At 40.5% G+C, this 14,024-nt stretch overlaps 1 protein-coding gene across 27 annotated transcripts in view; it reads left to right on the top strand.

The window, feature by feature from the left end:
• The window catches only part of LOC121325789 (ankyrin-3-like), a 188,079-nt gene that overhangs the window by 91,193 nt on the left and 82,862 nt on the right, over window positions 1–14,024 (top strand). For 19 of the 27 annotated variants that reach the window (XM_041268812.1, XM_041268806.1, XM_041268805.1 and 16 more), the window contains exons 3-7: window positions 1,915–2,013; window positions 3,086–3,184; window positions 6,729–6,827; window positions 10,695–10,880; window positions 12,749–12,772. In XM_041268812.1, coding sequence (XP_041124746.1) covers window positions 1,915–2,013; window positions 3,086–3,184; window positions 6,729–6,827; window positions 10,695–10,880; window positions 12,749–12,772 — 507 coding nt within the window. The remainder of the gene's footprint in view (window positions 1–1,914; window positions 2,014–3,085; window positions 3,185–6,728; window positions 6,828–10,694; window positions 10,881–12,748; window positions 12,773–14,024) is intronic. The other 8 variants (XM_041268832.1, XM_041268819.1, XM_041268818.1 and 5 more) reach the window with 1 other exon arrangement.

The raw sequence follows: 14,024 nt of genomic DNA, 5'->3' as shown, positions 1-14,024 counted from the left end.
TTCTAAAATGGCCTGGACATATTTGTTGGTACCCCTTGGAAAGGCTAATAAATAATTGGATTATATTGATATTTCAAACTAATTAGTTTCTTTAATTAGTATCACACATGTCTCCAATCTTGTAATTCAGCCTATTTAAATGGAGAAAAGTTGTCACTGTGCTGTTTGGTATCATTGTGTGCACCACACTGAACATGGACCAGAGAAAGCAAAGGAGAGAGTTGTCTGAGGAGATCAGAAAGAAAATAATAGACAAGCATGGTAAAGGTAAAGGCTACAAGACCATCTCCAAGCAGCTTGATGTTCCTGTGACAACAGTTGCAAATATTATTAAGAAGTTTAAGGTCCATGGAACTGTAGGCAACCTCCCTGGGCGCGGTCGCAAGAGGAAAATCGACCCCAGATTGAACAGAAGGATAGTGCGAATGGTAGAAAAAGTACCAAGGATAACTGCCAAAGAGATACAAGCTGAACTCCAAGGTGAAGGTACGTCAGTTTCTGATCGCACCATCCATCACTTTTTGAGCGAAAGTGGGCTCCATGGAAGAAGACCCAGGAGGACTCCACTTTTGAAAGAAAAACATAAAAAAGGCAGACTGGAATTTGCTAAAATGCATATTGACCAGCCACAATTCTTCTGGGAGGAGTTAAAGATTATTCAAAACTGGAGCTTTTTGGCAAGTCACATCAGCTCTATGTTCATAGACGAAAAAATGAAGCTTTCAAAGAAAAGAGCACCGTACCTACAGTGAAACATGGAGGAGGCTTGGTTATGTTTTGGGGCTGCTTTGCTGCGCCTGGCACAGGGTGCCTTGAATCTGTGCAGGGCACAATGAAATCTCAAGACTATCAAGGAATTCTGGAGCGAAACGTACTGCCCAGTGTCAGAAAGCTCTGTCTCAGTCGCAGGTCATGGGTCCTCCAACAGGATAATGACCCAAAACACACAGCTAAAAGCACCCAAGAATGGATAAGAACAAAATATGGGACTATTCTGAAGTGGCCTTCTATGAGTCATAATCTGAATCCTATCGAACATCTATGGAAAGAGCTGAATCGTGCAGTCTGGAGAAGGCCCCCATCAAACCTGAGACAGCTGGAGCAGTTTGCTCAGGAAGAGTGGGCCAAACTACCTGTTAACAGGTGCAGAAGTCTCATTGAGAGCTACAGGAAACGTTTGATTGCAGTGATTGCCTCTACAGGTTGTGCAACAAAATATTACGTTAGCGGTCCCATCATTTTTGTCCATGCCATTTTCATTTGTTTTATTATTTACAATATTATGTTGAAAAAAAAATCAAAAGCAAGGTCTGATTACTATTAAATATGGAGTAAATAATGGTGGATGCCAATTACTTTTGTCAGTTTCAAGTTATTTCAGAGAAAATTGTGCATTCTTCGTTTTTTGTGGAGGGGTACCAACAAATTTGAGCACGTCTGTATATATATATATATATATATATATATATATATATATATATATATATATATATATATATATATATATATAATCTTTGACCTGTGAGATATTGATACATTCCTAGGTTGTCATGTGTCCATGAGGTTGTGTCTAAAACTGTGTCTCAGAGGCAACTCATGTGAGTGAGACATGACATCTCTGCCACTATGGTAATCCTCATTATATGTACAAAACATGGGGCTAAATTCTCAAAGCCCCTTACTCTAAAAATTTTTCACAACAGAAAAACACAACCAATAACAATATCAAACCATAAACAAACAATTAAAATTGCATTTTTGCAGAAATGCCATTTTATTCCTTGGTTCTAGACATCTACCTAGCTCTTCACTGTGTCCAAAATGATTGCATTTCACAGTTAAATCTGATTATCTGCTGCTGTGTTTTACAGTTGTGTTCTCCACATGTTTGATGTCTTCTTTTTTAATTTTCAGAATGGGTTGAATGCTCTTCACCTTGCTTCCAAAGAAGGCCATGTAGAGGTTGTTGTAGAGCTGATAAAGCAGGGAGCTAATGTGGATGCATCAACAAAGGTCAGCTATCTGCTCGTATAGCCCTACTTGGAGAGCTGCAATATGCTGAGAGAGATGCTCCACCCAATGTGAAACACACACTTCTGGAGGAACCAATCGTCCTTAATGTCATTTAGAGGCACTAAAGGGTATTAGCCATGCTATCATAGTGGTGTAACCCTGTTGAGTGGGGTGTGGCTGGATTCAGCACTATGCAGCACATCAATGCACTACGCTATGCCTTGTCAGGGAGTGCCTGAATACTGCTACTGCTGCTGCTGCTGCTGCAGTTTTTACTACCTATTGGAAAATTAACACAGAGCAGACATTTTATGAAAAAATGTGTTTGTTTAACCTTTCTTAGAACTGGGATCTTTATCACTGTGACTGTATTAGCTTCTTGAAATACACTAAAAAAAAATTAAAAAAACAATATGCATTTTACATTTTTATAAATGAGGTGAGAAAAACTGGGATGAATTTTATTTTATATATATCTTCTAATGGTTAATATGTAGGCAGTTTAGTGTATCAATAAATGTATGAATTTACTAGTATGAAGATTACTTTTATAGTTGTTTATTTTAGAATTTCAAACCTTATTGAGGTATACAGTATTATTTTACCTTGCGCTATTTTCAAAGGAGGCTGATGCAATTAAACCTGAATTACTACATCTTTAATATACAGCTTTATAGGTTTAGAGTCTGTTCTTATAAATGCCAAACCACACTGATGGGAGAAAATGAATACCCCTTTTTCTTTTAATGTACGAGATGATAATAACAAGTGCTCTTATTTACAAGTTATATGTTTTGACTTGCAGTGTGAGAAACAAATAGGTATATAACAATGAGTAAATAACCACACAGATTATAAATTTAAAAGAAAATGTAAAAGGGTAAAAAAAAAAAGTACTTTCTTGGCAGGACACTTCTAAAAATAGAAGGTTGTTGCTAGTATATTAGCTTTGCCACATTCTTGGCAGCTGGTTGAATTTATTTTAATGTCAACACTGGGGTGCATACTGTATCAGCACTGGCTGCATGGGTGAGTACAGGTGTTTGTGTTAGCTCACTTGTTCTCTTTTCAGAAAGGAAACACTGCGTTACATATAGCCTCACTAGCTGGACAGAGTGAGGTGGTGAAAGAGCTGGTCACGAACGGAGCGAATGTGAATGCGCAATCGCAGGTAAGAATTTTTCTCTCAGCACAGCGCTGTTTTAAAATAAACAATGCTGCTGCGTGTACACCAGACCGTTCTTGTTGTCTTGTTTCTTGAATTTCTTTGTTCACACATACAACTTCAGCGCACTTACCGCTCCACATTAGAAAACACCCTGCTATGCACTGACAGTAGTGACAGAGCATGGGTGCTAACAATGCAATAATGTGAGCCACACATAGTGCACTGTAATGCATTTTTATAAAATAGGAGACAGTGGTTGAACACAAAAGCTTCACATTATACAGTCCCCCCACAGAGATAGCACTGATTGACAGGGGCTTGAGGGAAGATCACACCTGCACAAGTTTTCCCCAGTCTTCCACCCTAATATGGCTGCCATGTGATTTTTCTTTTTTTTTTAGAATTAGTTTTAGTATTAGTTATCTTATTAGTTATAATAAGGTGGGGGGTGGGGCTGGGGCAATTTATACACCATTGCGACTTATACACTGGTTTTTACAGCAAAATAAATCACTTCAATGACAAATGTTTTGTGTGGAAATATTTTTCAATGTCTTCAGTGTATATTCTATGATTCCCCTTGTTCTACTTATTGTGAATTTAGGTCAGTGTAACCTTCTTTCTCGTGAGATGTATTTTGAGAACCGGCTTGCCCAGACGTCATGAAATTTGTACACAAAGTTCCTCTACATACCGTAGTTTGAATGTAGGTCGCTGTACTAAAATATTGTACAGTATACAGTGCTCCCACCTTTGTAAAACCGTAAAATATAAATGATCTCTGTTTTTACTGTTTAAAGACCCTTTACTAATTCACTGCTCTCAATACTTCATGTTTATGTGATTAGTGCAATGATGAAGGATGACTGTACACAAAACTAAAACAGTGGTTATTATTCAGTTTATACTCACTGGTGTCTATTCAATAGATATAAACAGTATCAGATCTAAATACCACTACTATTTATGTAATAAAAATAGGACTCATATATAGGACTAACAGTAAATGTCTCATATAGTGTATTTATTTCTATAAAATGTATAAAAAGCTAGGGAGGGTGTTATTTTTGTGGTGTTATTTAAAATGACAGCATTTACACTGAACAGACCATCCTTCTGGGTAGCGCAATAGGTATTGCACTACACATTGGGGAAAGCATTAACAAAAACACAAAAAAAACATTTCACACATACAGTATATGTCACAAAAGTTAATTTTTGAAAGAATTCTGGATTTTTTCTTCTGGCTATTATGTCCTGCGGCTTCTTTGATCTTGGGGTACTGACTTGAAGTTGAACGGCGACTGTGAAATTCAATCGTGCGTGCATCTGTGCACCTCACAAAGTCCTGTAGTGTGAGGCACCCCCTTTGTCTTTAGGATTAGGTTTCTGCTGTTTCACTAACTGCATTGTTACATGATCAGAATAGTTAATGAGAGAAAACTTGTGGAAATGTGTGTGGGTTTTAAATAAGCCCTAGGAAGGATTGCTGGAGTATAGTTGAACCTGTGTGCATTGAGTAGGCTGCTGTGTTGTTATAGGTTGTCAGCATTCGTTGACTGATACACGAAGGCAGTCGTTGTGTGATTACTCGTTTCAGGGTGAACCAAGACTTCTTCACTGAGCTGCCATGACAATACTGTAAAGACACACTCAATTGTTAGAAAGGGTCAGGGAATAGTATTCTCAATTTTTATTTTATTTCTGTTTTAATGAGAGGAATAAGAGAGAGCCCTGTAGTACAACGCTAGCCTATTTTGAGTTGCTTTCATTTCTTACAAATCATTATGATGGATTCTCCCTTTTCTTGTGGTCTTTTGGGTTGTTTTATTTTTTAATTTTGGATGTGCAGTTATATGAAACACTGATTAAAACGTTGCGCTGCTTACTTATTCATATATACAAAATAATCTTTATTTTTATATAGCGCCTTTCATAGTGGACCACCATCACAAAGCTGCATCAGCTGCAGAGTCACTTACAACAACATCTCATGCAAAAGACGGAGCACAAGGAGGTGAAGTGACTTGCTCAGGGTCACACAATGAGTCAGTGGCTGAGCTGGGTTTTGAACCGGGGACCTCCTGGTTACAAGCCCGTTTCTTTAACCACTGGACCACACAGTCTCCTATATACATATGCTCTTCCTGTGCAACAGGTCAATTTCACTTCAGTAATTTAGCTGCAACCTTTCAATTTAAATTACTGCTGTTATCTGCAGATTTAAATCAGTATATCCCAAATTAAAGGGGGGAAAAAAGCAAAAATTGTAAGGATGTTCACTGCCGTGAAAAGAGTACTTTTGTGTGAGCTCTTTATTCATAAATTAGATTTAGTTTTTTTTCTCTTCTACCTTCTTAAATGATAAAACATCGGAACTGAAAATACGACCTTATGTGTTACAGAACACCATGCAACGTTTACAAAAAACACGCTACATTACCTTCGCTGTGTCCCATGTTGTCGGCATCATAGAGTTATATTTTCAAACATATTGACAAATATAAAAATAAAAAATAATAAAAAAAAGCAATTCCCTAGTTGATTTACCTGTGATGTAGGAATAAAATTATAAAAACAATTGGGACTGTGTTGAAAAATATTGCTGGCACCGTAACTACAAGGGATATAGCGCTGGTGATGTGTTTCTTAAAAACTGCAGGGGGTTCTTTTACATTTTAACATTGCCTGTTATTAAACCTCAACAAGAATGTGAAATACATTAGCGGCTATTTTCACTGCTCCCTCCCATTCTTGCTATTGAATTTATCACTTTAAACTGATGGGGTGTGAACCTAAATATAAGTGGCGCATATTTCGTTTCATACAATATTTCTCCTTACAGTACATTGCTGGTGTTCAGTAGTTTATTCGATAACAAGATAGAAATATCAAGCTATGTAATCTTGCAAGATCAACTGTTTGAAATCCCAGAGCCCCCCGTAACAGTTTAGAGTGTATAGGGCTACAGTAAAAGGTACAGATTGTTGAAACGTCTTTTGTTGTCAAATGGGAACATTTTGAGGGACATAAAACTGAGTTACAACTACAGTGGTCTCCTCTTATATATGTTTCCAGTAATATACCACAGTAAAAATATAGCATAGTGATTTCAATGCTGGGTTGCTCCTTGCAATATTCTTGTCTGCTATTACCATTTGTACTTCATTGATCAAATAGCCAGCTGGCGGTTCATTACAAAGTGATAATGGACCTGCAATTAGGAAGTACATTTCAGATGTCTTGTAAACTATGTAACATTATGTCAGTCAGACTCTGTGTACTGTCTAAGGTCCATTTATAATTGTCAGTAAATGGCAGCAGCCACCTTGCTCAGAAAAGTCAGCTTAAAGTGTATATAGGTTCTTAAATCTAACAGAACTGATTGAGTAGCACAGCACGGTCTGTTTGTAATCAGGCAAGTTAAACTTACATATTTATACATACATAATTAGATCAATTAAAGCTCTAATGTATCACTTGATAGCTCAACATGCTTGCCAGATATGATGAATTGTAATGTATGGTTGTTGTTTTTGCTTTACAGAATGGCTTCACACCACTGTATATGGCAGCGCAGGAAAACCACCTTGAAGTCGTCAAGTATCTCCTTGACAATGGCTCCACTCAAAGCATTGCAACAGAGGTGAGTTGCATCTGAGAAGCAAATCCATTTTTATATTTGCCTAATTATGGAAATTCCACAGGCCTGTTTCAGGGATATTTTCAAGAGTTAAAAGTGACATGTGTCAAATATCCATGAGTGCAGAAAGTTTAATAAGTGTTGATTTAAAAACCCATATCATGACACAATGAACAGATAAAAATGGAAATATGTAAATTTGGTGACTGTACGGTATTAATTTATGTCTTCTTGAATACTCCTTATCTCCTTACCCCGTATATATATAATATATATATATATATATTAATATATATATATATATAATGGGGGAATCACACTTTTTTTAAAATCAAGTTTAAGACATGAATATGAAGAATTTACTTATCGTGGTACTATGTCCAACGATGACGGCTATGGACAGTTTCGTCTGCGCACTGTTTAATGGCTGAGATCGAGATCGACATGGTGCCGTCGCCTTTTCGACGAAGGTTCCACCAGGAGGACTGGAGAGGGGGGATGTATCGGCCGCCGAGGGAGACTCCGTGCCCGAGGCCGGTGTGACCCCCTGCGGCCAAACAGAGCTGACAGCGACCCCTGGCGAAGCAGTTCCAGTGACCCCAGGCGATGCGGAGCAACAGGCAGCCCCAGGCGATGTGGCTCGGCTGGCAAACCCAGGAAATGCGGAGCGGCTGGCAACCCCAGGCGATGTGGAGCGGCTGACAACCCCAGGCGATGTGGAGCGGCTGGCAACCCCAGGCGATGTGGAGCGGCTGACAACCCCACGCGATGCGGAGCGGCAGGCAACCCCAGGCGATGCCAGGCAGGCATCCTTGGGTGAAGCGAGGCAGGTATCCTTGGGCGAAGATGTGTGGGGAGTCAGGACAAGCTGGGGTGTGGGTTTTAGCCCACTTCTCGGCCACTGTGGCCGGGCGGTTCCCTCAGCAGTCTATGCACGGGCTGCTGAGGACCGCCAGCATCTAGTCCTGGTCCTTCTGGTGAAGGGAGAGGCAGCTCCTGCTCCTCTCCCCCTGATGGTGATGGAGGCAGAAGCTGCTCCAGCTCCTCTCCTCGTGATGGTGGGGGAAGTGATGCCAGCAGACATTCATCCTCTTCTGGTGGGTTAAGTGATACCAGCAGGCATTCCTCCTCAGCTGGTGGGGGAAGTGATACCAGCAGGCATTCACCCTCTTCTGGTGGACGGGGACCCAGCAGTCATTCACCCTCTGCTGGTGGATGGGGACCCAGCAGGCATTCACCCTCTGCTGGTGGACAAGGAACCAACAGGCATTCACTCTCTGCTGGTGGAGGAGGCAGAGACAGCTTCTGCTGCTTTGCTCCTGGCGGTGGAGGTGGTGGAGACGTGTAGTCTCCTGGCGGCGGAGGTGGGTAGTTTACCCTTATTACAGGGGACAGGTGCGGCTCTCCCTCACTTGCAGGGGACTGGTACGGCTCTCCCTCACTGGCAGGGGACTGGTGCGTCTCTTCCTCACGGGGAAGGTGATGGAGGCAGAGGCAGCACCTGCTCCTCTTCTCCAGGTGGTGATGGTGGGGGAAGTGATACCAGCAGGCACTCACCCTCTGCTGGTGGAGATGGGGACAGCAGGCATTCTTCCTTTGCTGGTGGAGATGGGGTCGGCAGGCATTCTTTCTCTGCTGGTGGTGATGGGGACAGCAGGCATTCTTCCTTTGCTGGTGGAGATGGGGTCAGCAGGCATTCTTCCTTTGCTGGTGGAGATGGAGTCAGCAAGCATTCTTCCTCTGCTGGTGGAGATGAGGTCAGCATGCATTCTTCCTCTGCTGGTGGAAGTGTGAATAGCTCTCTCTCGGGCTTTGGATTCCCGCGGTCCCCCCGTCTTGGCGCTGGAGACCCTGCTACCTGGGCTGCTGTTCTGTTTATAGCTGCCTCCAGGTAGCAGAGGACCAATTCCACACCTTCCTCCAGGGAGTTTGGGGTGTGTTCCCTCTCATACGCCTCCCATCGCTCCCTGTCCATCAGCCACAGGACCCGGATGGCTATGGGCATGGACTGGGCCTCCAGCCCAGCATTGTCCTGGATCCAGTCCCTCAGCCTGACTGCGTCTTCTGACTTTTTTTTTTTTGTTGTTGTTGTTTTTTTTTTTTTAAACAAGAAACTGCAGTGCCTGCTCTGGTCTGCGCCTAGGAGGTGCTGGTAATCCCACGATGACACCATGTGTCACAAAGCCGGCTGTAATGGGTGACGTCAGACCAGAAACAGGAACCAGGAAATAAACAACAGAGAGGTGGAGTTGGGTGGAGCTGAGCGATTGGTTTCGCTCAGCCTTTAATTGATGAACAGAACAGTAAATAAAAAGGTTGTAACAAACAAAAACACAGGACACGGCACTTTCGCCAAATTAAAGAGACAAACAAAACAGACTACACAATCAAACACAGTGAGCTATTATTTTAACTATTAACTATTATAACCTCCGTCTCCAATCCCGTTCTCCACTCACCGAACACACAACCCAGAGTGAGTGAAAACATGCAGCTGCTACTCAATCATTCAATTGGAGTCGCGGTACAACTGCACGTGAATTGATAAAGTGCAATTCCCCATGCTCACATATTATTACATTTTACTTGCACATGAAGTGCTATGCAATCCTCGTGCCTAAATGCATATATACATTTTAAACACTTGTGTTACACAGACCCGTTTATATCCCGTGTACCAATGACTATACACCAACACTAACATACAACACAAAATACACACAGGGGCGGAGCACTTTGCCACAGTGTGTCATACCTTTAAGCACAGCCCTTTGGATGCATTTGTAGGCTGAGGCAATCAAAAAGTACCATCCTGTAAAATGCATGACAGTAGCACTGCCACAGCTATAATTCCTGAATTATGTATGGCTGTGGTTAATAATTCATATTCATCAGCAATGTTTTTAAGAAAAATGTGGTGACATTGGAAGGATCAAAAGATAATGTCGGCATGCAAATGTCACATGTGGAATCTTTTCCTAATAAGCAGCCAAAGGGATTTAACATATGATATGATTATGTATAGTAAGTAATGTTTCTGTTGTGTACTTGAATTAATTATTGTATTCCCCAAAGGTGTATTGATATTAATACCATAGTAACTGTATGCAATTCTGTGACATGAACAGCTTTTTAAAAAAGTGATAATAAGAGTTATTGTTTAGATTACTTCGCAGTTAGAATAATGTTGCAGTTTATTATCTTCACTTGACTCTTAATTGCATAATGTAAAAACCCCTTGGCAGAAGGTGGTGACAGATCTAAACCCTGCCATTGTTTAAATCATTAAAAGAATCTCCACTATGTATTTGAGTCTTAAGTGTATTTTGTCTTGCAAAATTACAGTTTAGTCCCAATTCAACATTTTAAAGCTGTTGGTATTTAGATTCGCGCCGTGGTACTGCATCCCCATTCGCTGCAGAGCTCTCAAATGTGTAGTTTTAAAAGAAACACATGTCATAGCAAGCATGCTTTCCCATTTTAACACATCATTCCTGGCACTACACTAGATTAAAGACAGTTGTGGGTTGGCATGTCACTATTGTTTCACTTCCAAGGTCGCTTAACCTCAGCAGTGTATTCGGGATTAATTATTGACAGAAGGGGGTGAAGGGATGGGAACAGTTTTACTCCAGGTAAAATGACCAAAGCAGGGAAAGACAGAAGTTGCAAGCAGAGATTTATCTAACCTAGTTTACTACTAATATATGTTTGCTACAGTAGAACATGTGTTCATGTCCCAACTGCTATTTCAAAACCTGCAGTGTATATGGCATTCTTCTGATAGCTAGAAAATGATTTTAGAAAAGGCACCAGTTATTGAAAATAAATGGATTGTGCACTGATGTTCCGGATGGTCTTCCCTTTTAGGATGGTTTTACGCCTTTGGCAGTTGCTCTGCAGCAAGGCCATGACCAGGTGGTGTCTCTCTTGCTGGAGAACGACACCAAAGGGAAGGTCCGGCTCCCAGCTCTTCACATCGCAGCCCGCAAAGACGACACTAAGGCGGCCGCGCTGCTTTTACAGAGCGACCACAATGCAGACGTGGAGTCCAAGGTCGGTTTGAATTTCTATGACATGCAGTTTCCTGTGGAATTCTAGAAAAGAAAATATTGCACTTCAAATATTTGTTAGACATGATGTTCTTTGAATAGGCAATAGGTATTTCAAATGGACTAGCAAAACATTTGCAATCACTTTAAGAGGTCAAGATCATGTTTTTACAAAGACTGTTTTTATGATGAAAATACGGTTTAATGTAACAATTGCTGATGCTTTTAAAGAAGAAACAGTCCAACACAGTTTTCTCAATATTTCATTCATAAATACAGACCTTTTTTTTTTTAATTGTGAATAGGGCCCAATGTAATCTTGTGTTTTAGTTTTGTTAGTCCAATTAACAACATTTTCATATTTCATGTTAGTTTAGAATAAGAAATTATTCTTTCATGGTTAATCAGATGTGAAATTTGGATAAAATGTGTCTTTGGATAAAGTGTACCTTTGTTATTGTACTAATTACATGTAAGTACTATTGGATGTATAAATTTCTGTCTGGTTGGCCATCTAAAATTGACCAAATTTGTGCTTTTGGTAAATTTTATTGGGCAGGATTGAAGTGTAATATGTAATATAAAGTATTAGACATGAAGTACTATGTAGGTGTACACAACATTTACATCTTAGTGCATTCATTATGCCTACGTGTTTAAATGGATGAAAAATAACTTTTAAGTATTTGAAACCCATACATTAACACTGTATCATGCTGGTCATTCCAGCTTCAAGTAGACCCAATCATGGGTAGGTGGTTACTCGACCCTGTCAGTAATTTCAGATAAAGTTCATGGATAATTACTCCACTCTGAAACGTATACATTTTAAATTTACAGTAAGGTATGTTCCTGAAATTTAAAAATATATGTATTGGCTCCCGAGTGGCGCATCCAGCAAAGGCGCTCCACGCGGATGTGCCCCATAACCTGGGGATTGCAGGTTCGAGTCAACCGTGACTGGGAGCTCCTAGGGGGTGGCACACAATTGGCCGAGTGCTGCCCGGGTAGGGAGGGCTTAGGTTGGCAGGGGAATCCACAGCTCGCCATGCATCAGCGACCTCTGTGGCCGATAGGGTGCCTGTGGTTCTGCAGTGGAGCCTCCAGGTATGTGTTGTCCGACGGCACTATAGGTCCGGTGGCCTCTCTGTGGATCCGCAGTGCGAAAAATGACTGATTGGCAGGAACACGTTTCGGAGGATGCGTGTTCCAGCCTCCGTTCGGCAGGGGGGTTGCGAGCGGTGGGCTGTGGATACAGATAACAATTGGGCACACTAAACTGGGGAGAAAACCAGGGTTAAAAATTGGAGAAGACTAAATTTAAAAAATAAATAAAATTATTTTAAAAATATATATGTATATGGCATTTCATCCCTCCCAGTGTCAATTGTGTGCTTACAGCAGGAGATAAAGCACACAACACATGCCCCACAATTAGTGAAAGTTCACATTTTCAAGACAATTAAAATTTGGGGTTCCACAACAAATTTCACAGGCTCGCCTCTACAGACACTTATATCTAAGTTAGCCATTTGTCTCAACCTCGGCTCACAGGCTCACAAGTGTGACCTGAAATATCTTGAAGTAACAGTCAGGGCTACACACCTGAAATGGGAAATATATTTCATCATTTTCTGAGGAGATCAAACCACAGTCCTTGTTCTACTTGAGCTAGTCTGTCCTGTTTAGAAATTTGAATGTCTCAAGGCAGTTTCAGCAGGTATCCTTTCTATTTTGTGTATGTACCATTCGTTCTGTACTTGTTATCAGGACTTTTTATGTAACAGTCATCATGTAGCTTTGTGTACCCATTGTCACCCGAACTGTGCACTAACAGTTCATTTTGTCTTTTCTTGACTGCTGGTATCGCAGATGGTGGTGAATAGAACAACGGAGGTATACATGTATATATATACTGTATCCACTGACTGCACCCATTCCTTAGTGCTGCTGCTGCATCATCTCTTTCCTTCTCTCTGCATTGTTTTTTTCAGTAGACTTTTGCTTTAGATATAAAAAGTAGCATGTAACAGTTACTGGGACAAACAGCAGGGATGTATGCAGCTGAAGTGTTTTTTTTTTTTTTTTTATTAAAGTGAAACTGACTTACAAATGTATTATTCTCAAAATAAAACATATTTAAGAATCTTGCCAATCCTGCTCTGTGGTGTTTACCGTAACACTCAACTTATAGTACTATCTTTAAATGAGTCATTGAGAAGACTCTTTTGTGTGGTTTTCATGGCTAGTCAGATACCTGTTAGAGGGGTAATTATCAAGGCTTTAAGAATGTTTTCCCCTTTCATTAGCTTAATAACATTCCCCAGACTTTATTTGTACTTTTATTCAAGTGAAGTGCCAGCACATAAAAGATGAACTCCCTGTGTTGCGGGTTTTAAGACTTACTCGTTCATTTTTTGTGAACATAAAATGGGACTCTAATATCTGTTGCACAGGAAGTGAATCTATAGTGCTGTGACGGGATACACGTACTTCACCATGCTAATGAGAGCTGTGTAAATATGTTTTTAACGTGTTGGTTATTACCTGTACAACTTTTAACTGGTGCCAGGCTGAGATGTAAAAGGAAGTTTCACTTTTAACAAAAAAAAGAAAAGAAACTGAAATAACCAAAGCAGTGAAATATCATATTGTGGGTTCTTGTAAACCACTCAGTGACGCAGCTGCAGATAACCCTGTCTCAACTGTGCATCTCGGATTTAATCTTCAGGCTTCTGCATGACACTTACCCTTGCAGGTGCCAGCGAATGAACAGGTCCCAATGACTCCAGAGTTTGCAAACTTCCTAACATTGTTTTTCCTACAGTCAGCATGGCTACAAGGCTCGCTACATTTGCAAATGCACTTCCTACTAGAGTCTGGTAGTTGGGGAACTAATTGTACTGCATGTTCAAAATCAGTCTCATGGATTGAAAAAAAGAAAGTTGTGAAGAGCAAATATAAGATTACAAAATATTATAAACCTAATGGAACTCCTAGCTGAATTCTGCTTATATAGGTGAATGCAGCCAAAGAATGTCCTCTGCCACAGACATCCAGGACATAATATACCTATGTAGTGAATATATTTTTTAAATAACAGTTTAAAAAGACCAATTTATATTGTCTGAAAATCTGCAATAAGTTT

This window comes from Polyodon spathula, chromosome 13, assembly GCF_017654505.1.
Source record: "Polyodon spathula isolate WHYD16114869_AA chromosome 13, ASM1765450v1, whole genome shotgun sequence".
Lineage (NCBI taxonomy): Eukaryota > Metazoa > Chordata > Actinopteri > Acipenseriformes > Polyodontidae > Polyodon > Polyodon spathula.
The sequence above is the reverse complement of the archived record's forward strand: the minus strand, read 5'-3'. Positions and strand labels throughout refer to the sequence as shown.